The sequence below is a fragment of the Homarus americanus genome, unplaced genomic scaffold, assembly GCF_018991925.1.
Source record: "Homarus americanus isolate GMGI-L3 unplaced genomic scaffold, GMGI_Hamer_2.0 scaffold21314, whole genome shotgun sequence".
Lineage (NCBI taxonomy): Eukaryota > Metazoa > Arthropoda > Malacostraca > Decapoda > Nephropidae > Homarus > Homarus americanus.
The window spans coordinates 1054459-1080234 of record NW_024720811.1 but is presented as its reverse complement, the minus strand read 5'-3'; the positions used below and the strand labels follow the sequence as shown (position 1 = coordinate 1080234).

Below are 25776 nucleotides of genomic sequence, written 5' to 3'. Positions count from 1 at the left end.
TAGAATATTTTAATTACTTTTGCAATGCTAATTACTCGCCACTTATGGGTTTTCGAGGTCATTTCTTGGTGCTTGTGTATTATTCTGGATGTACTTAAATAGTTAGGCACATTAAATTTTAGTTCAGAGAGAAAAGTATTTTTGGCCAAAAATCTTTTAAGGCTATAGACTTACAATTTTTGTCATTTCGGCCAAAAAATGGATTTTGTTCAAAATTTCAGTATAGGTACTCCTGAATGTGCTGCTTAAGGATCTGTTAACCAAAATTTGATATCTTGATTATAACTTGTTCAAATGGCTTTTAGAAAATGTTCAAATGATTTTTAGAATATTTTAATTACTTTTGCAATGCTAATTACTCGCCACTTATGGGTTTTCGAGGTCATTTCTTGGTGCTTGTGTATTATTCTGGATGTACTTAAATAGTTAGGCACATTAAATTTTAGTTCAGAGAGAAAACGTATTTTTGGCCAAAAATCCTTTAAGGCTTTAGACTTACAATTTTTGTCATTTTCGGCCAAAAAATGGATTTTGTTCAAAATTTCAGTATAGGTACCAGGGCTGTGGAGTCGAAGACAAAACCTTCGACTCCGACTCCTCAAATTTTTATGCTTCCGACTCCGACTCCTTGGCCTATTTGTAACAACTATTTCTACCATCCTAATTGTAATTTGTATGTTGTAACCTGCATAGGTAAAAAGTAAAACACCGTGGCTATACTGCTACAGCTTTATTAATGATCTGGACGATATTTAAGAACTACAAAAAGATGATGGCTTGACTTTCAAAGTTTCAATCAAAAGAAAAATAAATTTATTAAGAATTCAAGATATTAACTAGAAAACACCATTTACATGTATATCTAAAAGTTCGATCTCAGCATATGAATTTTGTTTAAGCTCATAATCTGATGTGGATCTAAATGATGATCCTACAATTCCTTTTAAAGTAAAGTTATATATTTATGTACATTAAAGAAATGAATACCTTATTAAGGAAAATGGATAAACCTTACATGATTAAGTTATTAAATTAAATTTGCCTTAATCTCACCAAAAACAGGTTGTAGCTAATTGTTTTGTAGCTGAGAGCCTCTGTGCAGTTTTCAACGAAACAAAATTTGATATAATTCAAAATTTCAAATGGTAAAGAAGAGACTATCGTCCAAAATTATAGTGCTATACTGTGCCTGCTACAATAAATTCATAATAATGCTTATAAAATGGAAATAAATTCTTTTAATAATTTAAGAAAATTAGTGGGATCAGTGGAATCACTGCAATGAATATGCCTGAGTTCATATATTTGTTCTTAGGAACAGAATAGCTTCAGTCGGAGTCTGGACAATTTTACCGACTCCGACTCCACAAGCCGAAATTTCCTCCGACTCCGACTCCACAGCCCTGTATGTACAGTCTCATTCAAGATTCATCGAGCACTGCTGGAGACAGCTGGCAACTCAAGGCCGTTTGTTTACTATAGCACGTAGTAAAAATTATGAATAAATGTAAAAGTGATCTGTGATTGGTTACTTAGTTCCCCGTTGCTTAATTTAATGGTTGGGCTTTGTTGTTTCGTATTATATTATACCACGTACTATAGTTAACAAATGGCCTTCAGTTGCCAGCTGTCTCCAGCAGTGTTCAAAGAATCTTGAACGAGACTGTACAGTACAAGAGTAGTTCATAATAACTCACGATACATGAAGCATGGAAGACAACAGCTGCAGGATGATGTGACTCAGTGTGGGAAACTTCACCAGGCCTAGACACGAGAGTGGTTGACTGATGTATAGCTCTCTCTCAGTGTAATGGGTGGTGGTGATGGTGCAGTTTATCTGTTAAATTCTAACAGGGCAGGATCTAGCATAATAAGTTTTTGATCCATACTAACTACCAATAATTAAAGATTTTATCTTCATTTTTTTTTGCCCCTCCTTCCTGTACAGCTGTTGGAGTCATGCGTCAAGAACTGTGGGAAGCGCTTCCATATTCTGGCCTGCAGTAAGGACTTTGTGCAGGACTTGGTAAAGCTCATTGGTGAGTGTGACTCTGTGTGTTGTGTTATTGTGTTGTGCTATGCTGTGAGAGATGTTATTCCTTCATGACCCAGAAAAAGTGGCAGTGTGGGAACCTTACCTAACCTGTTCTTGGTGTCAGGCTATCAATAACTACTTGTGTAGGGTATCGTACAGTACAGTAGACTCTCAACTTATGCGGATTTTTCTTACGAGGTTTCAACTATACGTGGATAACCCCGGGGTTAGGTTACAATTTCCAATTGCAAGCTCAAAACTTTCAAAATGGGTCGCAAGCTCGCCTACTGATAGCCCGCCAAATGCACCACCTCGTCATCCCACCTAGCCACCTCTGTCTGTCTCAGTTGCGGCGTGTGTATTGTCGGAGTAACAGCTGCCTCTCTTGTGTGTCAATTTAGTGCACCTAAACCTCTGTCATACTCGTTCATAATGCCCAAACACAAGCCAACCTCTGCTTCTGGTCCCCCAGCAAAGAAACAACGCTCTGTGATGACCCTGGAAGAAAAAGTGGCCGTGTTAGACTTAATAAAAGGTGGCATGTTGATCGCTGCTGTGGCACGGAGGTACGGACGGAACAAATCAAGCGTGAGATCCATCAAGATTCGGGAGAGGGAAATTCGTAGTGATTTATGAGTTCTAGTGTATATGTACGTATATATAGTGATTTAAGGGTGATTTAGGGGATTTTTAGGAGTGTTTCTGACTTTACATGGTTTTTGGCTTTACGTGGGGTCCCAGGAACATAACCCCCGCGTAAGTTGCGAGTGTACTGTATATATAATGTATGTCCTGTAAGTTAAAGAAAGAGATTAAGACTTGATGGGTTGACTGAAACCTCTGTCTTATATTCAGAGACTGTCGCTGGTCATTTGTACAGTATTTGTATGTTTGAGGAGATGTGTCGGTCCCATGATATAAGGCTGTGTGCTGTAATAATATTTTTAAAGGTTCTCTGAATATAGTTTATTTTTGGTTTAAAATGTGATGATACTCCTATGTTTATGATTAATTTTATTTAAAAAAAAACTTATCATTGAGATTAAAATGTTTCTTGTATAATTTAATTGATACATATTTACCAGCACCCCTTATTATGTTGTACAGAATCAGTGCTGGAGTGATATATAGTGCATATATAATGTTTCTGATTGATGATGAGTATCTTTGGTGGGTGTCAGGGCCCAAGAATGAGCCGCCAGCTGCCATCCAGGAGAAGGTCCTCTTGTTGATCCAGGCGTGGGCTGATGCCTTCCGTCACCAGCCAGAGCTCTCGGGAGTCAGTCAGGTAATGGTCCTTTGTTGTGGGAGGTTAGGTTCGTGTTGTGTTGGTCACTTTGTTTACAGGATCTTATTTTAGAGAATCCAGACATATAAAATTTATTTTATTTATTTATTTTTATTTTATATTATACTGTGAATTAATAAACATATACAGTACTTCTGTTATAAGATGCAAGGATGTATTCAGCATCACCAAGCCTAGTTGATAGGTGAATCAGTTGGTAGGTAAATAAACACAAAACCTAATTCACTTCATCCTCTGTGTCTCAGGTTTATGCAGAGCTCAAACACAAAGGCGTGGAGTTCCCCATGACCAACCTGGACACCATGGCCCCCATCATCACACCTCAGCGGGTGAGAGAAATGTGTATATACGTACATTACTTTTGAGTGTCACAACTCATTCATGGGTCTGTCACATATCTGCCTACCCATACTGTTGTGTGCATGGCATGTAATAAAAGGTATAGAACTGAAATCTTGAAGAAGTGGGGAAAATAGTAGGGAAATGATGTAAGACAAGTGTAGAAAGTGTCAGGAAGTTGTTAAAACAATAAGGAGAAATGTCCCATACACATCTGCTCATGTCCCAAATTCTCTTTTTGTTGTTGTATATAATGTTATACAGCATTACTGAATTTCATTCCGCAAGTAGGAATGAGTTCATGTCTTCCTTCTATTCTCCTCCACAGGTGTTGATCTTATGCTTCCTCTCCTCTTGTTCTCAACTTCCTTGCATCCTTCTCAACCACATCCCTCTGCTATATTCTTTGTCTTCCTCTACTTATCCTCCAAGCGCAGTGCTTGCCTCCAGTTCCATGGGTCGGTGGTTCGGTCCCCGGGGACTCACAGTTCACCCAGCTGTAAATGGGTACCTGAATTTACAACTTGGGGAAAGGAATGCAGTCTATTGCAGTTGCGGCCTTGCTGCTACGATGTGTACTGAAGGCTCAGCATACAGTGTGTTGTATTATCCACACTCCCTAATGGGACCCGCTTTCACTTCCCTCCATTGGCAGTTTTCACTGGTCTTCCACTCTTTAAGTCCATCTTTGCCAATACTCTTGTGTTTACTGTTTTTTCCTCAAGCTACAGTGAAGTACTTTACGTGTCTTTAAGAATTTTTATTTTATTTCTTTTTAACTTTAATAGAAAATGCCTAAGAAAACATCTTGGTTACATTAAAAGTGTTCTCATGACAGTCTAACCATCTTGATGTAATGTGCTGTAAAGCTTCTTTACAGGATCCACAGTTGCATGAATGAAGGAAATTTTATATAGTACAGTAACTAGACTTAAACAACATAAATATAGTGTTAGGCCAGGAATCCAATGCTCTGTTTGTTCATTTGAGGGATAACAAGCATTGCATTGACTGGGATAATGCCTCCTCAATATTACCTTGTAATTCAATTGATAGTAGGAACATCATAGAATCTAGTCTCATTAAACATACCAAAGCATTCAACATGAATTTGAGTAATGGCATGTACAAACTGGACAATTTTGTAATTAAGAAGATTTGTAACCAGGTGAGAAGGTTGGGTCACCTTACCCTCTGACCTGACTACCGACCGTTGCGTGTTTTAAAGATTAGTAGGGTCATTACCTAATACCTGACCATTGTGGACCTGGTCTCACCCTCCTCTGTATATATACACCTTGTTTTGTACTTCTCTTTAGTCTGTACTCACCCCTGAAGATGTGCAGAACTTCGTGTTTTCTTCTTTCCTTGTGGTTATCAGCATATACCTAGATCACGCCCCCAGTGATTTGTATATATATATATATATTATATATATATATATATATATATATATATATATATATATATATATATATATATATATATATATATATATATATATATATATATATATATATATATATATATATATATATATATATATATATATATATATATATATATAATTTTTAATATCATCATTGACAAGAAGGTTGGGAAGTAAGAGTTTGGTTTTTATTTACAGACAGCTGCTCCTGAGCCCCGTCCTCCCCGTGTACCTCCAGGAAATGCTACATCACCCCGCCGCCAGACTGCTCACCAACCTGCAACCACTCCAGCTGCCCCTGTCTCCTTGACAGCTGAACAACGAGCAAAGTTGCACAGCGAACTGGATGTAGTGGAGTCAAATGCTAAAGTCTTGGGGGAGATGCTAGGTGAATTGAGCCCTGGCAAGGAACACCAGGATGATGTACAATTGTTGCAGGTAATATTCTCATATTCTTTGTGTGTGTGTGTGTGTGTGTGATGCTGTATAGATTCAATGGTCCACCTCTTTAGAGGGTGATAAAATGTCATATAATAACAAAATAATGTTTGTACCCTGACCTATTAATACAGTACAGTGCAGTAGAAAGTCGATTTAAAGCGAATCATTTTAAAAAATCGATTTAAAGCGACACCCACAATTAAGGACACTATATCAATTTAAAGCGAATCTCTCCTATTTTACGCGAGTCAAATCTGGCGCTTCATGTGGAAATAAACAATATTTATGTTTCCCGCCAGACACCTCTCTGGGCAGCTACACGGCTGCCCGCCACCCTCCCACATCCTCAGCTCTCACACTAACGCTTTAGTGAACGGACATATTGTGTGACACTATCTCCTTCTACCACGTTCTTCAACCATTGCCACTATGTCCAAGAGGCCAGCCACTACATCATTAACTCCCCCAAAGACCAAGAAATCAAGGCAAGCAATTACACTGGAGCAGAAAAACAAGGTGCTGGAAACACTGCAGCGTGGAAATGGTGCTTCAAGTGTGGGGCACAAATTTGGACTGTCGAAGAGCTCTGTCCACACTATCAAGCTCAACGAGAAGAAAATTAGAGAAGCCTATGCTTCACCAGATGTTGCCAAGGGTATATATATATACACACAGCAAGCATTCCATGTAGTGAAGTTGAGAGCTGGACGGAGCTGTTACTACGTGGTACTGCACTTTTTACTAGCGATCAGCTGATGCGAGAGGGTGGTCGCACTGGAGCCGCACACTGCCAGCCTCTCGTCTGACTCACTCCATCCCAACCACTCACCACACACACCACTCAACACTCACCAAATGCTTTCACTTTCCTCTCAACTTAGTTTTTCATTACTTTATACTATACTTTATACTATCAAAAATAGATTTTCACCCACCTTTAGTTAGGCAAGTCATCCTCTGAAGATGAAGAGCTCAACTCGGCCAGCTCATTATCTACATCACTGTCTGGTGGTGTGTCTGTGGCGGCACTGAATGTCTTCTACCCATAACTTCAGGGCATCTTCCATCTCACCATACATAGCAGACTTCAGGTGGAGTTTACCCTTGGCAACATCTGGTGAAGCATAGGCTGCTCTAATTTTCTTCTCGTTGAGCTTGATCGTGTGGACAGAGCTCTTCGACAGTCCATGCTGGAAACTGATAACCCGCGCTGGGCATTCAAACAATGGCGCAAAAAGGCGCGCTTTCTGGAACGTCAATCAGGGCGTTGGGGTTAATATCATTTTTATCATCTTTAAATTTCCTAATAGTATATACATATTGAAAACCTCTAATTTTGTTATTTTGTCATAATAAATACCAAATTAATGTACCTGGAATTTTTCAAATTTACTCCTGGAAAAGCCAGGGAATTTTACAATAGACCTGGAATTTCATGTGAATTCAGTTCTACCTCAAAATATTTTTATTTTGACAGCAATCTTACCATAAATTAATGCTGTACTGTATAATAGGTAAATAATTAAACTTTTAGGAACAAATTCCAGTAAATAGTTCACTCCAATAACTGATTTGTTTGTGCACCTTTCATATTTCATGTTAGTGATCAAATAACCAAATATTACAGGTTATATCTACTAATATGAGTACTGTCAGAGATAAATTGTTCATATTATTAAGTGACTTTATTTAAGTGGCTTAGTCCACTTATTAATCATGAGTCATATAGGTGGATCAGGAGTGTCATTGGAAATCCCTAACCCAGGGAGCGTCTGTATTCGTTATTGTATTAATTTCATCTCTGCTAAATGTAGGGCAAGTATTTTATGTGTCTGATGTTTTGATTTTCTTACTTTGTGTTGATTGTCATTTGATAATTTCTGGTCACAGGAGCTACATGCAACGTGTCGAGCAATGCAGCAGCGTGTGGTTGAGCTTGTGGGCCGCGTCAGTGATGACATTCTGACGGCAGACCTCCTTCGTATCAATGATGATCTTAATAATCTCTTTCTCAGGTAAGGTCTCTGGTTGTGACAGGATTACTTTCTTGTAAATTTTGTTCATCCTGTCTATCACAAAGAATGTTACATGTTGCTTTAATAGGATAGGTTTAAATTACTGTACAGTGGGTTATGCTATAACGAATCTAATTGGTTCTAGAACCTCATTCGTTATAGCATTCGTTCGTTATAGGATTAATCTGTCCCGGGCCCCCAAATACAACCACTTAACACTGAAAATTTTCTGTGGAAAATGTAAAAAATACGGTACTTTATCTTACCTTAGTGTTGTTCAGCATGCAGGACAGGAGGCAGAGGTGGAGGGGGGAGGAGAGAATTATGGAGAAGAGGTGGAAGGAGACGAGTCATCCTTCCTAGCCCTCTTTGGTGACTGTGTTACAGGCACTTTGTCTGTTTATTTATAATTTCTTTCTTAGTTTCAAGGGTTATTAGCTTTCTCACTCGCTTTTGACGATTCATTGTTACAATTGTACACTTGTATAACAAAATAGTTATAAAAAAACACGAATTTCCACATCAAAAGACGAAATTTCAACAAGTTCAGTGGTGCACTGGCTACACAATGAGTCAAAGATGGCATCTGATGCTCTTGTTGTGAGCCGCGGTACAACAATATTCATGCACCAGACGAAATAGTCCCGTATTCATCCGCGTTCATTGTAGGAGTTGCGTTCGTTATAGCATTCTCAATTTTATAGGTATAACCGTTCGTTATTGGAATATTCGTAGTAGAATCCGTTCGTTATAGCATACCCCACTGTACTGTCATTAACTTTTATATGTAACTGAGTTTGTTAAAATAAAACAATCAGTTCTACTAATGAAATTAAAAACATCAGTAGTCCCATAAGTATAATTAATTAAGGACTAATTTTTTTTGCCCATAATCATCACATAAGCAGAAGAAAGTTGTCCATAAAGTGAAATAATTGATAGATGAATATTTTGGCAGATATGATCGACACATGAACAAGGTAAAAGGTATCAGTAGTCCCACTAAATCTCCACAGCAACAACCCACTCCACAGCCTCCACAACTGCCACCTCCACAACGACCTACACAACAAGAAGTGTCACTAATAGACCTTGCTGATGAGGCGCCCTCAGCCCAGCTGGCCACTCTCAGTAAGTCACTTCATTAGCTGGTAAAGGTTGTTACAGTACAGTACAACTACACAGGATGGAAATGTAGTGCTGGCGGCCATCATTAGTGGAAATAAACAATAAAGACAGTGGCCAATAAGTGTGTTCCTTCCATTACATTTTTGCACATATAGGGGTGGAGTCAGGAATCCTTAGATAAGAGAAAGGATTCATGAAAATGGAAACAAGATAAAAATTTTCGAAAAGAGCCACATTTGAAGGAAAGGAGTCTTGTCATTACAGGCAGTCCCCGACTTACGACGGGGTTAGGGACCCAAATCCAGGTCGTAAGTCGAAAATGCAAAAATATTACTTAGAAAATCTAAAATGGGTGTCTCTTTTTCTTCTCAGCACCACAAAACTCTCACTTTTAAGCTTGTCAGCCATTTTAAAGGGAATTACAAACGAAAATTTTGCCAGTACACAGCGCAATCACTAATGTCGGGACTCAAAATACGTAATTTTAAAAAATTTTGGTACGACTGAGGCGGTCGTATGTCCGGGTGGTCGTAAGTCGAGTAAGTCGTAAGTCGAGGAGTACCTGTATCTATATTCTGTAGTACTGTACAGGAGACCAATAAAGTGGCTCTTCTGTGTGTGTATCTGCTCAGAGAAACCAATCCCCTTCAGGAGTATGGTACCTCTGAGTGTTGAGTTTTTGGTGCTGTAAGAGGTCACCCCCATAAAGCCCAGAAATTCAGTGTTATTTTTTGAGTGGGTTATTGATAGAAAATGGTGTCCTATTAAGAAACTCTTGTTATGTTTGTATTGTTGTCATTGATTTGATGTTGCAAATGAATTTATGCATCATTAGTTCAATATCCGTCGCTGCCTTATGTATCCTTGGGTAGGTAGCTGAACTTTGACACACAAAAAGTTTGTGGGTTAAGTTGGCAAAACCCAAATGGTCTTTTCTCCATTTATTTATAACAATAGAGAGTGTACACTTCAATAAGGAGAATACCTTAATTAACACTAAGCTGTGAGTGTTAGTTGAGGACGGAGTGTGGCTGGGCTAAGCTTTGGTTCGACGTCCTGTTATCGTGAGAGTTGAGTAACTATTGACTAGTGAGCTCGCTCCAAGAGAACTGACCTAGGATATGCTGGAGATGCGACTTGGGAGTGGAAAATACACACCAAGTGCTCTGAACATGATACCTCACAGCTCATGGAAAATTACAGCTGCTCCCCGACTTACGATGGGGTTAGGGACCCAAATCCAGGTCGTAAGTCCGAATGGTCGTAAGTCCGACATAGATAAAAAAAAAATCTACAGTGAAATACAGTACAGTAAATGTAATAAATAATGAGGAATGGATACAGTACAGTGAAAGTAATAAATAATGAGGAATGGATACAGTGTGACTGAGCACTTACCTTTAATGTAGTCAGCTGAATGCACATGGGGCCCCCATAATTTTCTAATTATACATGGAGACTACATTAATTGGAAACGTTTCGGTATAGAAAATGCGTGCGTCATTTGAAAAAAAAAATGGTCACTACTGCGGTGGTCGTAAGTCCAAGCAGTCGTAAGTCGAGGACTACCTGTATATAGCACAAATGTATCAACCCATATTTATATAAGTGCTACTGTCTAATAGCCAGGGCTAATACAGTTCTTTATTTTGTGTAATTTCATTATATTTTTCTTGACAGCTGTAGGAAACTCCCCAAAGGCGAAGAAAAATGAAGATGCCGACTTTGATATGTTTGCACAATCACGAACAGCTACTTACGAAAATAACAAGACCAGGTGAGACAGTGGGCCCTCAGTATTCTGTTCCTAAAATTTCTTGCCTATAACTGTTACACAAATAATAAGGATCCTCATGTATTCCGAATTGTATTTATCATGCCGTCACTTGTCAGTTTACTAATCTTTCTGTTATATGTTACTCTACTCTGTTATGACTTTTATTGTTCAGTGTTAGTACAGTAGGTAACTGGGGCTACCTGGAGAAAACTTGCCATGTTTGCCACAATATAACAATTTTCTCACATGTGTCCTGGATAGATATGCAGTATGGTGATAGAGAGTGAGAAGAGCTGCTTGTACTCACTAGACTTTGGTCATGTACACAATAATCTGGAAACAAGATAGGTTTATTTTTTCTACTGTCATTGACTGTTTGAAAAGCTTTCTTGATTATCTCTCATTGATCTGTTATCTATTTTTCTCTCACTTATGTGGGTAAGATCAAGGAAATGTAAACCTTAAGATAGTGGAGAAATGGTGAGGAAAGATGGGGTATGAAAGTGTAGAAAGACAGAAAAGTTTTGAGACAAAAACCAGACTATTTATTTATTTTTTATGTAGAAATACTCGAGTCTCCTCTTAAGCATATGTTTTACGTCTTGTGTTGAAGGTGAAACATTGTCTCAATACTCCCTTGAAACAAGATATGAAATGTTTGTCTATGTTTATAACAGTGGGAGCACATACTTGGACAACAGCGAGATGGACGTTACATCAGTGTCTCTGGGTCGCGCGGCACAGTTGAGAAACAATCCAGTAAGTACACCGTGAGCCTCCTCTGCTTGCATCACACACCAGTCTTATTCTGTTACCATTACCTTACACCTCCGGACACAGCAAATGATTTTCCTGTTACGTGCTGGTATTGTAAAGTACATCGGTGGTTGGAGTGGAAACCTAAGTCAAGTACAGTAGGGTCGGGATATATCACGAGAGGGTCCAAGGATGTTCGCTATATACGAAATCTCGATATATAATTACATGTAATCAATGGTGAAAATAGGGTTAGGTTCTGGAGGCCAATAAAAGTGACTAAACTTGACTTAACAAGTTTATTTTCTTACTAATTAAAGCACCAATGAACACTAGACTCTGGATCAACAGACTGTATGACTGATAAATACACACTAGGTAACCTTCGCAAACCTTCCCTGTGGCTGTCAACACAAATCATCCTCAGAGCCAGGGTGAAGGTGGTTTTAGGCTTAAAAGTTTTTTCTTATAAAATGGCACAGACTAAAGTTAGCAGAATATAAATTGCGTTGCTGGAATCCTTGCAAGACAGCGAATAATTTGAGCATTGACATCATATATTTTGCACGAGATAAATTTTTTTGTCTTTTAGAGTACAGGTGCTCCTCTACTTAAGAATGTTCAACTTACAAACTTTCAGAGACACAATCATCATCACTGAGGGGGGTTACCTGCCAAAACAGGTGTTTAATGTGGATGAGACTGGATTATTTTGACGAAAATTCCAGACAGAAAAAACATTACCTAATAGGAGAAGAGTGAGCCAGGTTTTAAGGCTGTATTAAAGGGTATAGCTGTACTAAATATCCAGTGTCTTTTCATTTTTTACAATATGTTAGGTATCTACAAGAGTAAAGTTGGACTTACAAACAAGCCTCAGGAACGTAACTCGTTCGTACGTAGAGGAGCACCTGTACATTTAAGTACTGTACAGTTTTTCTGACCATGCGGTTTTTGGTTTTATGTGAGGTCCCAGGAACGTAACCCCACGTAGGCTGTGAGTCTACTGTAAATAAATTTATCGCTGTTTATTGGAAAATGTCGATAATTTTGGTAGTCGCTATATAAGAAAATTGCTATACTGTATATCCCGACCCTACTGTACAGTAATGTCTATCATATAGGAGAAATTAGAATAATGTTTTATAATCTTCTAATGGGCCACATTATAATTACATTTGGAGCCTGTATATTGTATAGCATTTAAGGTAGCTAATGTGGACACTTAAAAACTAATATAAGAAAACCACTCCAATCAGTCACAGTTCTCAGCCTCTCTTAAGTCTGTGTGTCCTTCTGTTACCGCCTCAGACACATTTTTCTTGTTTTTATTTAACACAATGTTGGCAGGCCAATGAAGGAGTTAATTCAGGAGTATTTTAATGGTAGTTTTGTGTTAGAACATTACTGTAGGCTGTCTGTTGTCTTCAATACAAGTGAATGTTTTCAGTGTGAAATGTTATACTGTATTTATGTTAAAGATATGCATCTCAGATATGTCTCATGCATGATATACCGGTAAGTTTAAGTATAGAACCTAAGTACCGTACTCAAGTTTGTGTAATTTTTGTATGTGTTATTTTTTGGGGTTCTCCGGCAATATTTTATTGCCTGTTAAACTTTGTGATTGACAGTAATGACACACACACATTATGAAATGAGGAATTGAATCATATTGGTTACTGACAAGTACAGGAAATCATTGAGGTTGATAAAAAAAAATAGGTAATACTGTGTTTTTATAATTTTATTGTAAATCGTACATAATACAGTATCAGTATTTAAGTTTTCATCATTTGCTCGAGGTCTAACACCCTCATAACTCTAATTTTGATCATTTCTTTTATTTTTGCATCATATATATTGCACCTTTATTTTGTTTGGGATATGCCCTGTTCATAATGTTTGAGTCCAGCTTGTGTGAGGCATGAAAAAAACTGTGTTCTGCAAGCTACCAGAGATATGGCCCCTTTCCCACCCTCATAAAGACTCACCTAATTTTTTTTTATTGGTTCTTGGCACTGTGGAAGAGCAGGAGCAGCTATGGGTAAGACGATGCCTCTCTCATGTGCTTCACTCACACGCATTTAGTAGACTGCAGTCAGTGGGAAGTAAAAAGTTGATACTGTACAGAATCTTAACAATTTATTGCATCTTAATTTCTAGTTCTTGTAGTGGGAGTGTAATTCAGGCATGTTGGCCACATTAGGGGTTTGGGTCAAAAACTTTAGTCAACCTATAAAAGACATTAACTGTATTAGGCCGCTTATACTGATCAGGCAAGCTTTTGATTCCCATTTGATGCTTTATTTATCTTTTATTTTATGAAGTTTTGTTTTTTCCAATAGATTATGCTGCATATTCAATTTAGTTTTGTTTTATTTGTAATATTCAGCATAAAAACTGATCTTTGGATGAAGGAACTTAGTGTACATTTTGTGGTTTTGTCCTGTAGACCCAAGATGCCTCAACCTGTAACACTTGACGTCTGGATAAAACAATATTAATTTTTCAAAGTATATTCAGTTTTTAATGAATATGTAAGAGTGAGTGTGTCAAATCAGGCAATCTGTAAATTACCCGAGAAAATGTTCTGTTTCATGTTGTGTATTGGGTGGGTTAGGTTAGGTTTTCAATGCTAATTACTTCCCAGCTATGGCTTTCTTAAGTGATTTTTGGGTGTTTTGTGCTATTTTGTAAGCACTTAATGAGTTAAACCTATTAAATTTCAAATAGAGTAAAATGCTTTGTCACTGGACCAATAAATGTTGCTATCTGGGATTTTGTTCAGAATCTCAGTACAAGTAGTCTCGAGGATGCTGAGTAAAAATTTCTGGTCACCAATTCGATTGTGGGGTTATTAGTGGTCGTAATATTGCTTGGAAAATTTTATTGACTTTTTTAAATTCTAATTACTAACCAACTATGGTCGGTCGGTCAAAAAATTTCTAACGGCCTCGTGGATAGCTGAATTTCAACTGTGAATGTTGAATAAAGGGTCACAAATAATTTTTCTTGAATAACTAAATATTCCGAGATTTTCTTAGATTATTTTATATAACTTGGTTTTATCCGAGTTATTTTTAAATAAATTCTGAGAGCGTAGCCAGCCCAAGTTATAAAATTCTGATTTATTAAATACCGAGTTATCAAGGGTTTACTGTGCTTTTTCCCCCATTTAAAGCAAGAAGAGTGAATATGCCTTTTCAATGAAACATCACAAAATATATAAACTGTCTTCTGCTACCTTTTCAATAAATAAGAAAAATACAAATGACTAGTTGCCTCATTGAGTTCATATAACAACTATTCACTGTTTCCACATAATATTTGATACATTTGCTTTAGTTATGCAGTTTATTATACAGTATTATGTTGTTTATGTTTCGTTATATTATTTGCTTAAATGTTTTCCCTTTAGATCTGTATGCACCTACCTCTCTACAGCACTTGTGTCATCCATGTGCTGCTGCTACTTGAATATTTGCAGCATGAAAGGTTCTTCCCTCTGCTCTAATCATACAGGAATCATAGCTCATTGGAATATTCTTTCAATGGCCCGAACTGTGGATATTACCAGATATTAACTGAAAATGAGAGATTGCCCCAAGATTGAATTCTGAGGGTTGACCATAAATGTTGAGGGCAATATGTGAAACAGAAGAATAGTTTTGAATAGTAGACTTGGGTATTTCCTCTTGATGACTACATGGATTTTGTCTAGACAGTGGACATGCAGTCATACACTTCACAGTAATGCTCACCTTTACACGACCCATAACAGGCAAACTGCAGTACAGTACAGTAACAGGCTTGACTCATACTGATTTCTGGTCATTAACCCCTAAAGGTGGCCATCATAAGTGGAAGTTAGCTATAGGAACAGCGGCCATCATCAGTAGATGTTTCCTGTTCCATTTTAATGCATATGAGGGTGGAGTAGGAAATCCTTAGATGATGATGAGGTCAAGTCCCATATCCTGAAATGATCTAAGGAGGACAAATCCTTTGATGCTGCAGACATGTTCAGTGCTATGCTGTACAGGGACATTATGTGAAGAAGTAGAGCAAGTTTGATTGTCCTATCTTTATATTGTATATATATATATATATATATATATATATATATATATATATATATATATATATATATATATATATATATATATATATACACATACCCGATTTACGCAGTCAATTGAATCCACGGAGTAGTGCGTAAAACGAGAAACGCGTAAACGGAATAACAGAACATATGGGACTAATTGAAATAGAGACTGGGCCGACTCCCAAACTCCACTTTTTCCGACAATACCGAAGTAATACCTAGTTGTAGTAAAAATAACATCTTAATTTTATGATGGTATGCGCACACAATTAATATTTAAGAGAAATACAGTTGCCAGGTTAATGTCCATTCAAATAATGGACTCAACTCCCCTCCCACGCTCGCTAGCTCCTCCCTCTCTGAGAAATGTTTGGGTGAAAACACTAGATTTTAAGGTATAGTAATAAATAATACCTCAGACTAAAGGTAGGGTAATATAATTGACATTGCTGGATTCCTTGCAAGGCCAGGAATATTTTGAATATAAACGTCATATATTTTGCACAAAAGATAAAATTTGGCTTTGTAATCAAAATTCTTAAATTAGATCTAAAATTTTTATGTCTAATGCAAATTCCCCAATGTTTATATTTAAAATAATCAAAATTTTATAAGAATTCCAGCAATGTAAATTATATTCTGGCCAGGTAATTTGTATGAATTTTATGAGCTAAAACAAATATCATCAGTAAATAAACAAATTATTATTCACCCACACACTATCTGTCAATCAAAATACCCCACCTCCGCTCCCCCCTCTCCCCACGCTTCCTGGGTCCCTACCCCCCACCTTCCCTCTCTACCAGAGAAATGTTTGGGAGAAAACAGTATATTTACATTTTTAGTAATAAATAATACCTCAAACTAAAGTTAGGATAATATAATTGACATTTCTGGATTCCTTGCAGGTCAGGGAATATTTTGAATGTAAACTTCATATATTTTGCACAAAAGATAAAATATTTGCTTATTTTCATGATATCCTTAAATTACATCTAAAATTTGTATGTCTAATGCAAATGTTAAGATGTTTATATTTAAAATGATCACCATCTTGTAAGGATTCCAGCAATGTAAATACTATAATTTATGAGCTAAAACATATATATCTTCAGTAAATAAACAAATTATACTTCACACGCGTAAATGCCGAAATTTACCGCGTAATTAAAACATTTCATTCTGGCAAGGTGCCGCGTAAATGACCAATCGCGGAAACAAAAACCGCGTAAATCCAGACTCGACTGTATATATACATACATAGTCATGCGTCGCTTTACGTCTGTCCGAACAACGTCGATCGCATATACGTCCGTGGCCCATAGAAAATAATGGGGATAAAAAAAATCCCGTTCAGACAACGGGACGTAGCAGACGTAAGTGGCCTTAGAGCGGGCGCGCTCACTCATGCTTCACATGTTCTTAAACAAAATAGATTGTGCTGCCAGGCGTATGATGTTACAGTACGGTAACTATATACTGTATCCATATGTTTTGATAGATATAAGAAATGCCTTTGTTACTGGTTTATGTTTTTTGGCTATTGTAGTGTACAGTACAGTACTTTTAATTTGATTTCCTTACTTACAAAATAAAAAGTTTACAAACTGTATAACAGTGTATGCTTGGTTTTGCCTCGTCGGCAATGTAGACATTATGTTATTTTATTAGCCTTCTTAACCTCTGTGTTTCATTAGTTGTGTACGTTATCTAGTGAATTTAGTCATTGCACAGTACAAGTACACTGCGATATTCCATTTTTTCGTCATGCAAATATTTGTTTTGAGTTTACTGATAGGAGACTGTAAGTCCAGTTACAGGGTAAACAAAGAGATACGGTCCCGTAAATGCTTTTCATTATGGGGGCCAAGATACGGATATAGATAAGAGTAGCTCGTAGATCAACCAAAATAGTAAGATATAACATTAGATAATAAAGCTCAACAGTAGTGCCAACAACTAACTGCATCAGGAAGTACTAAAAGTCATTACCAGAAACAGTAATTATAGTTGTTGTGTGATGTTATTTGTAGAAACTGCTGCAAGTATAGCATTTTGCATGCATCAGTATGTACTGTATTAGCATTAAGTGTTAATATTCTCATTGCTTAGTCTGTAGAGAAAGCATTTTCATCCATGACTGCTTTTTAGCCTAATAGCAAAGGAGCCATCCTGACTTACTCTCAAGACCTGTACCAGGGCAGACTGTGTCATACTATATTCTTCAATACGTAACATCAAATTTATTTTGGCTTCATGGATCAAAGACAGAGCCCGGGTTAATGCTAAGAGGAAGGACCACCAGCCTCTCTTGGGACATAGGATTAAAATCTTCTGGTATGGATTCAAAGGAACATAGCAATGGGATGTCTTGCAGAAAGATACCATTGTGTGAAATAATTAATTGTACGCGATGATATTGTAAAGAAAAACTAATGTATTCTATTTAATTCCATATTACTCACTTCTCTCTCACCCCATTTTATAGGTGAAGGATATAACCCAGTTATTAGTAACTTTTACATACATTTATTTATGTGTTAAAATTTTATTTGGGATGAACATTGGTGACTCTTTACTGCCTCTTCCACAGTAAATCAGTGAAGTGACGATGGGTGAGAGAACACACTCTGATGCATGACTGTCGTCCCCTTTTACTCACCGTCCAATTCCACAAACACTCACCTGTCACTCTCACTTACCTCAACCGCCCCACGTCTCCAAGAACCCACACATGACCGTCACCTGTACTTACTCCAAAGTCCCTAAAACTTATGTGCCACTCACACTTATACTGACTCCCATGCCTACAAAAACCCAAATTGATCTTCTCACACCACACCTCTCACTCCCTTATAAAGGCTACAGAAGCCTAATTACACCAATGTGTGCTGCACAACACATTTGCTATGGGGAGTGCATCCAGATTGATACTATACTACAATGGTCTCAGATCAAACACCTATGAACTACACGACAAACCTGTTACCGTTTGTTGTACGCTTGTGGTTGTTGCTGTATGTTCAGCACAAACATTGGCAATCATTTTTTCTCAACCACAGCTCTTCACATTGCACATATGCCTCCTGGGTTAACATCTTGCATAACTTTTGCCATTGTTATACTCTACACTTAATATGTCTCAGCTTCTTGAAAAATACAATATAGCAAGCAAGCCCCTCTGCTTACTATAGTATAATATAGCCGACGTCAGCACTATAGCTCACTGCACGTGATGGGAAAATTAAATAACAATTGAATGATTTTTCGTAAACATTGTCTCTCTTCTCTGTGTATCGTACCTGTCCCTCACCCACATACTTGCTCTTGTTAAACACAGTTGCACCACCCTGCTGTCTATACACATTGATACTGTATAAGGAGGGACATTCCTGTTGTATAATTTGTCTTCGGTCAATACTTCAAGTGTTTGGTATTGCATGATCATGAAAGCTGTAAGATAGCTGGAAAATATTTATATTAATCAACCTTCATTTAAATAATAAAAATCAACTTTTAATCGGTTTAGAATCACAGAAATTTGAAAGATTATTTATGGCACAGATAAGCCTTTGTAAATACAGTACAGTACCTTCCTTTTAACAATACTATACAGTAATACCCTTAACCTAGCCTTTGTATATTCTGGCTTATGTAAGCATGGCATATCAAGTAAAATAATGTTGTTATTTAGCCTCCTGTACTCGGGGCGTATGTCTTATCATATCTTACCTTATTATAAAATGCAAAACTGTGTATTATCCATCTGGGAGAACAAGTACAGTATGAGTATATGCAGTAAGTAAGTATATAGTTCCCTACTCTGTTAAGTACCATAGCTTGCTCATCTTAACCGCACGTTGACATTACAGTATAAGGGAATGTACAGTATATGTAACAGATCCCAGGCAAGCTTTAATAACTCATAAGTGTATAATAATAATAATGATCCATTACTGAAATAAAACAAACACACACACTAAAACTAACACACCAATTGAAACAAACAACATTCAACAGATACACACAGTACCACACTTTATTATCACACATCCCCCCACACACACATTATCATCACACATCCCCCCACACACACATTATCATCACACATCCCCCCACACACACATTATCATCACACATCCCCCCACACATTATCATCACACATCCCCCCCCACACACACATCCCCCCCCCCACACACACACACACATTGACACAGTAGTGTTATGTATTGGCCTCCAGAGGTGTACAGTATAGTAGTATAACACCACCTATGTTGAAAAGAAAACTTACAAAATTTTCCTTAGCCAGTTAAGGTAAACATCTTAAGGTACTGTACCAATGAATACTAAAATATTCAAATACTTAAAAACGTCCTCTTGGATCAGATGATATTGTTTGTAATAAGATCGCTGAACTATGCATGGCTGGGTCCCATTACTGTTAGCCCTATGTTTGTGCCAGTCACTTGTACATGGGAAAGTAGATGGGTTTCAAAATAGGGGACGTTCAGTTTTTACCAAAAGTTTCTTGAAAATTAATTGAAAGGGTGTTGTTACTTAAAACATATTGTATTGGTTTTTTGATCGATGCTGCCCCTTATATTTTTAAACCCCGACCCATCATTCTCGCAAACTTACTTGGCTAATGTGATGCTTTTGTGTGTGTACGTTTTCCAGCAACTTAAAGACAGTGACTTTGACGAGATGGAGGCGTGGCTGAACGAACAAGTAAGTAATGTTTGCTATCGACAGCTGCTGCATGTTCAAATATTCCTTCCTTCATTCATTGTTTTGTGTTGCCGAGTATTTCTCTCTCTGCATGAATACTAAAATAAGCTCATAATTGTATCACATACTGTACCTATAGATGTATGGTAGCTATGGCTTTGAAGGAATTTTGTTTTATAATTTGTTTTTTAAAAAAATATGATTATTATATTGTACTGTAATATGAAGTGTACTTTGAGGTATTATTGAATTTTCCATTATTTGTACAGTATATGTTTGTGATAATTTAATAATTTACTCCTTTGTTATTTGGAGTACAGTTTATGATACGGTATTGTACTTTTAATAACTTTAAAGATAAAAACATTATATAAATATTTTCTTTAGTCTTGAATTGCTTAGTATTACATAATTTTAAATAACCATTGTGATATTTACTAATAAGTTACATATTGTACAGCCAAATGAAGCAAAACCCGGAGCAGGTGCAAAAGAGGAAAGCATCTCATCATCTGAATTTGACCGCTTTTTGGCCGAGCGTGCAGCAGCAGCAGATGCCTTACCAACCATAACCGCTGCCACAGGATCCTCGGGCCAACGGCAACGAACTCTGGCTCGCGACGAGAAAGACAACCAGATGTTTGCCCTCTAAATGGAATGTGATACCCTAAGAATATATGCCTAGGACTTGAAGCTGTACTGGGACCAGATTGTCAGCCGATACAGCCCCATTCTATATGTGGTTGCTTGAATGTGATGATTTATATAAGTGACTCACGGCCTACATGTTGTGCATCATATTGTAACAGAGTTTCCACTGCAGTAAACTGCTTTATGGTGTGTCTAATGTGACAAAGGTGTCATATTCGACTTATCCCATATTCCATGTTAGATAACGTTGTCCAGGATACAACTGTAATAAGGAATTTTTTTTTTTAATAATTTTATTAAACATAGAAAATTCTTAAGCAGTTTATGCTTCAATTTAGACTACTATTTATTCTTTAAGCATAGGCTTGAAAATCTTTGATAACACTTCATTAGCAAACCATCTTATTCACAAGCTTTAATATTAACGAAAAACTTCACTAAAAAGTATATTAATTATGTGATATTTAATATAAAATATGTTCCATAACAAAATAATATAAAGCAAAGTTTAGAACTACAGTAATAGAATAAAAGTCTCTTTCTGCAAACAAGATATACCTCTTCTTTTTTATTACTTTTAAAGAGATTTTGGTAAAACTATTTATAAAGATATATAAATTCATATAGATGTGCTATAGATACATATATCTATATTGATGTGCTCTATATAAGATGTACGTAGATGTATTTTACACTATGTAGATCTCGTTATTCACGCACTCTGTATAGTCATGTAGATCTATGTGATAAACTGTATTTGGGAGTATAAATCTCTATAGACACACCATGTAGATATGACATTATATATGCATTATACTTGCTATATTTAATCCAAAGGTGAATTTTATTTGAAACAATTTGAAAAGTTGGTGTGACAAGTTTGAGCAAACGACAGCAACTGCGATACATGTGTACAGTACCTACTCGTCAACGTGATCCTCCTTGTGACTGTGCTTAGGCAGTGATTGGAGGCCTCTTGCTGGTGTACGTATTTCCTTGTGCCTTTTCTTCATTCCAGTTTACTTGTGGTACTTTTACTCTTCACATCCTGAATGCACTTCAATGTACTATCACTAGCGTGGCACTTTAAGTCGTTTCCTTGCTTAATGCACGACAATAGTCATTTCTACTTGGTCTCTACTTGTGACTACCCTATATTCAATTCAAGACATGGTGATATGTTGCCATTACTCAGTAAGGTAATGAAAACTTATGTTTTTCCTGTAAGCTTTTAAGAATGTTTACATTTTAAAAGTGTCTCATTTTCCTACAGATAAGCAAAATCTTTCTCACTGGCCTATTATCCTTGAAAGTAAAAGTACATCATTGTAATTAATAAAAATCTTCTCTGAGTTATTGTATTTTTCATTTTCAGTTGTACAGTAGAGTATGGTAGTTAATTCAGAAGTCTCCTCTATTATTAACCTGGTAATAATATCCTGTAGCTTGAGGAAAATCATAACAGTAATACAGTAGTTATAACTACAGTATGCACATCTCTATAAACTACAGTATAAAAAATGGAAACCCTCTTTTCATGGTAATTAAGTACAGGTACTTGGTAGAAGTGAGATTAAGTGAATACATGTGCAGACAAATTGGTTTAACCGAGTGCCTATAAAATTATTGCCTACACGGATTTTAAATTCTGATCTATACACCATCCTCACACTGGTGTGTCCTCTCCAATTTCATCCACCTCCATACAACACACAAAGGAAAAAATAATGAGATATGGTTTGGCAATAGAAAAAAATATTCTCAATACACTTTAATTACAAATGTCTTAAAACAATGTAAGCAATTCCATTACCTTAGCTTAATTCATGAGTTGACTAAATCAACATCCTTAAGTCAATTAGTGATACAAATCTTTGGCCGTAGAGTAACGTACAGTACCACATTATGAAAAAAGGCACATGATTCCTCTACCTTTCAATCACATCCTTGCCATTTAGAAAATAATATATAAGTGACCAAGATTCATGAAATCTTTACCTTTCTCATAACCAACTACCATATTTTCACAACTCAAATGCAGCAACTATGCAGATGAAGACTGTCAATTAACATGTATAAAATAAGTAAACTTAACTATTATTTGACTACCAATACTTACGCCTACTTATCAACTTAAAGGTTTAATGAGTATCGGAAAATGACAATTTCACAGACAATCTAAAAAAAAATTAGGAGAAAGTTTTACAATCTCATGAAAATAACAATTGAATGGCTGAAGTATATTATATTTATTAACCGAGTGTAATTTCTTAAAACCATGCTTCAGATATTAGAAAATTAAGACCTACATACAAAAGTTGACAAAGCATATCCTACACACCTCACATTGAAATATGGTTTAACCTTATTAAGCATTTCAGAGAAATAATATAAAATGTCTCCTGCCAATCATGACAATCGAACATGTACTGACTAGAGTTTTTCTAGAGATATTGTGATCACAGTGTAAACAATGAGCAGTAGGACATTGTACACTCATGAAACAACTCGGCAAGACACTCACACAGTTACTGTTCAGCCTTTCCAAATGTACTGGCATATTAATTTCTGTTTATTATACAAAATATTGTATTTTCTATCAATATTCCTACAATATTCAAAATAACTTTCCTCTGAAGAAACTTAGATTGTCTAGTCTCAGGTGCACAGCATGAACACTACATCCACAGGATTAGGAGAATTTACAAACTACTACTTCCACACATTTTACAGCATACATTCGACTCACAAGCAGTCAATAAGAGAAACTGTAACAGCTGACAACAGTGTCCACAAGACTGGTACTGTAGTACAGTATACTCACGATTAAACAGAATTGGATATAACAAACTCTCGATTTAGCGGAAGGCATTTTTTCCGTTACTTTTTGCTCGATTTAGTAAATTAATCTCGTTAGCCGGAACAATTGGTGCAAATCACTTTCGGGAATGAGAGAGTTCCGGGTAACAGGCCACTCTCTCAAAGACGGAAAAAATCCCTCATCCCCGGAATTTTTAGGGTAAGTAAAAATTTTCTCGAACGTAAAAGAAATTGCCCATTACATCAGCGCTTGAACCTGGAAATATATCCATCCCTGGAATTTTCCGGGTAAAAGACATTCTCTCGGAATTTATGGAAAATGCACCCGATTTTCATCTCTCAAAACCGGAAAAAACTACTCCCCCCATCCATTTTCTCTGAATTTTTTGGAAAATATTTCACAAAACCCCTGGTAGCCCCATGGGGCCCCTGGCCTTGGTAGTCTCACAGGCCCCATGAAGCCTTTGATCCTAGTAGAGCTCGTGGGAACCCTGGTAGTGCAATGGAGCCCCTGGCCTAGGTACTCCCATGGCTTCCTGGCCGGGCCCCTGCAGACCCATTAGTTCCCTGGGGCCTCCTGGTAGTCCTCTGGCCCTGGTAGTGTCCCTGGGGTGCCCTGCCCCCCTTGTGCCCTCTTCTCTGGCCCCTGGGACCCCTGGCCTTAGTGGCCTCCCCAAGGTTCAGGGGATCCTGGCCCAGCCTGAGGGGCCTCCCATGGGAGGGGGGGGTCCCTTGGCCCTGATAGGGTCCCTGGGGTGCTTCTGGTAATCCCCTGGCAAGGCCCCTGATGGCCTCCTGGTAATTTTCTGGCCCTGATATGGTCCCCGGTGCCTCTAGGGTCCCCCCTATTGGGACCACCTGATAGTCCCATGAGGCATGGGGGCCCCTTGGTAGTCCCATGGGGCCCTGAACCCTGGTAAGGCCCATGGGGTCCCCCTGGTAGGTTCCTTTGCAGTCCGCTGGGGGCGCCCTGATGTTCCCCAATTGTCCCTATGGGGCCCCCTGTAAGTTCCCTTGGCTTCCTGGCCCTTGCAAGGCCCCTAGGGTCTCCTGGTAGTTGCCTAAAGCCCTGTGGGCCCTTGGTAGTTGCATGGGACCCCTGAACCTGGTAGTCCCCTGGCCCTGGCTGTGCCCCTTGTAGTACACAGGCCTTGGTAGGGGCCCCTAGTACTCCCCTGGCCCTGGGTGGTCTCATGGATCCCTGGTAGGTCCTGTTGCAGTCCCCTGGCCCTGGTAGTCCTCTGGATCTGGTATGGTCCCTATGGGGCACTTGCCAGGGCCCCTAGGGGCCTCCTGTTAGTTCTCTTGGCCCACTGGCCTTGGTAGGAAGTCCGGGGGGGGGGGGTGAGTCCTGGGGTCCTCTGGTAGTTCCATTGGACTTCTGACCCTTAAAGTCCCTTGGCCCGATCGGACCCCTTGCTACACCCATGGAACCCTGGTAGATCCTCTTGTAGTCCCCTGGCCTTGGCAAGGTCCCTGGGGCCTCTTGGTAGTCCTCTGGCCCTGGTATGTTCCCTAGGGGCCTATGGCCTTAGTACTAAATCCCATGGGACCCCTAGTGGCCCCCCTAATGCTAAGTCCCGTGGGGCCCCGAGGCCCTATGATAGTTCCATGGGGCCTGTGGCCCTAGTACTAAGTCCCATGGGGCCTTAGGGGGCTCCCTGGCCTCAGCACTAAGTCCCTGTTAGTTCTCTGGGCCCATGGGGCATCTTGGTATTCCTCTTAGCCCTGGTAGGGCCCTTGGGAGCACTGGTAGTCCCCTGGCCTTGGTAGTCCTCTGGCCCTGTTATGCTCCCTGGGGGCCCCCTGGCAGTCCCTTGGGGCCCCTGCCCTAGTAGTCCCATGAGGCTCCTGTTAGTTCTCTGGTAGGGCTCCTGTTGGACCCCTGGTAGTTCCCTTAGGCCTGGGAATCCCTGGCAGTCCCATTGAACCCCTGGGGGCCCTTTGTATTTCCATGGGGCCCTTGGCACTGATAGTCCCACAGCAACCCTACGGGCCCCCTTGTAATACCCTGGCCCTGGTAGCCTCCTTGTAGTCCTTTGGCCCTGGTATGGTCCCAAGGGGCCCCCTGGTAGTCCCATGGCATCCTTGGCCCAAGTAGTCCCATGCAACCCTTGGTAGCTTGTTAGTTCTCTGGACCTCGTAGTCCCCTCATCTGGCAGCCAGTTAGTCCCCTGGTCCTGGTAGTTCCATGGGGCCCCTCCTCTGGTAGGGCTACCTGGTAGTTTCACATTTCCTAT

General features: G+C 38.5%; 3 protein-coding genes across 11 annotated transcripts in view; 1 reads left to right on the top strand and 2 right to left on the bottom strand.

Annotated features, from left to right (window-relative positions):
- Positions 1-22072, top strand: part of LOC121861203 (TOM1-like protein 2) — a 41755-nt gene extending 19683 nt beyond the window's left edge. For 3 of the 9 annotated variants that reach the window (XM_042358809.1, XM_042358817.1, XM_042358813.1), the window contains 11 exons: positions 1949-2039; positions 3217-3323; positions 3590-3673; positions 5311-5550; positions 7444-7568; positions 8527-8699; positions 10377-10473; positions 11151-11232; positions 13241-13276; positions 20015-20065; positions 20526-22072. In XM_042358809.1, the coding sequence (XP_042214743.1) occupies positions 1949-2039; positions 3217-3323; positions 3590-3673; positions 5311-5550; positions 7444-7568; positions 8527-8699; positions 10377-10473; positions 11151-11232; positions 13241-13276; positions 20015-20065; positions 20526-20717 (1278 nt within the window). In that variant the 3' untranslated portion in view covers positions 20718-22072. Of the gene's footprint in view, positions 1-1948; positions 2040-3216; positions 3324-3589; positions 3674-5310; positions 5551-7443; positions 7569-8526; positions 8700-10376; positions 10474-11150; positions 11233-13240; positions 13277-17930; positions 17953-20014; positions 20066-20525 lie in introns of those variants that run through there. The other 6 variants (XR_006087987.1, XM_042358810.1, XM_042358811.1 and 3 more) reach the window with 6 other exon arrangements.
- Positions 22073-24197: 2125 nt separating this feature from the next.
- Positions 24198-24731, bottom strand: LOC121861244 (collagen alpha-1(I) chain-like). Its single transcript, XM_042358892.1, has one exon. The coding sequence runs from the start codon at positions 24729-24731 to the stop codon at positions 24198-24200; it is 534 nt and encodes a 177-aa protein (XP_042214826.1).
- A 478-nt stretch (positions 24732-25209) lies between these two features.
- Positions 25210-25617, bottom strand: LOC121861243 (collagen alpha-2(I) chain-like). Its single transcript, XM_042358891.1, has one exon. The coding sequence runs from the start codon at positions 25615-25617 to the stop codon at positions 25210-25212; it is 408 nt and encodes a 135-aa protein (XP_042214825.1).
- Between the last annotated feature and the right edge of the window lie 159 nt (positions 25618-25776).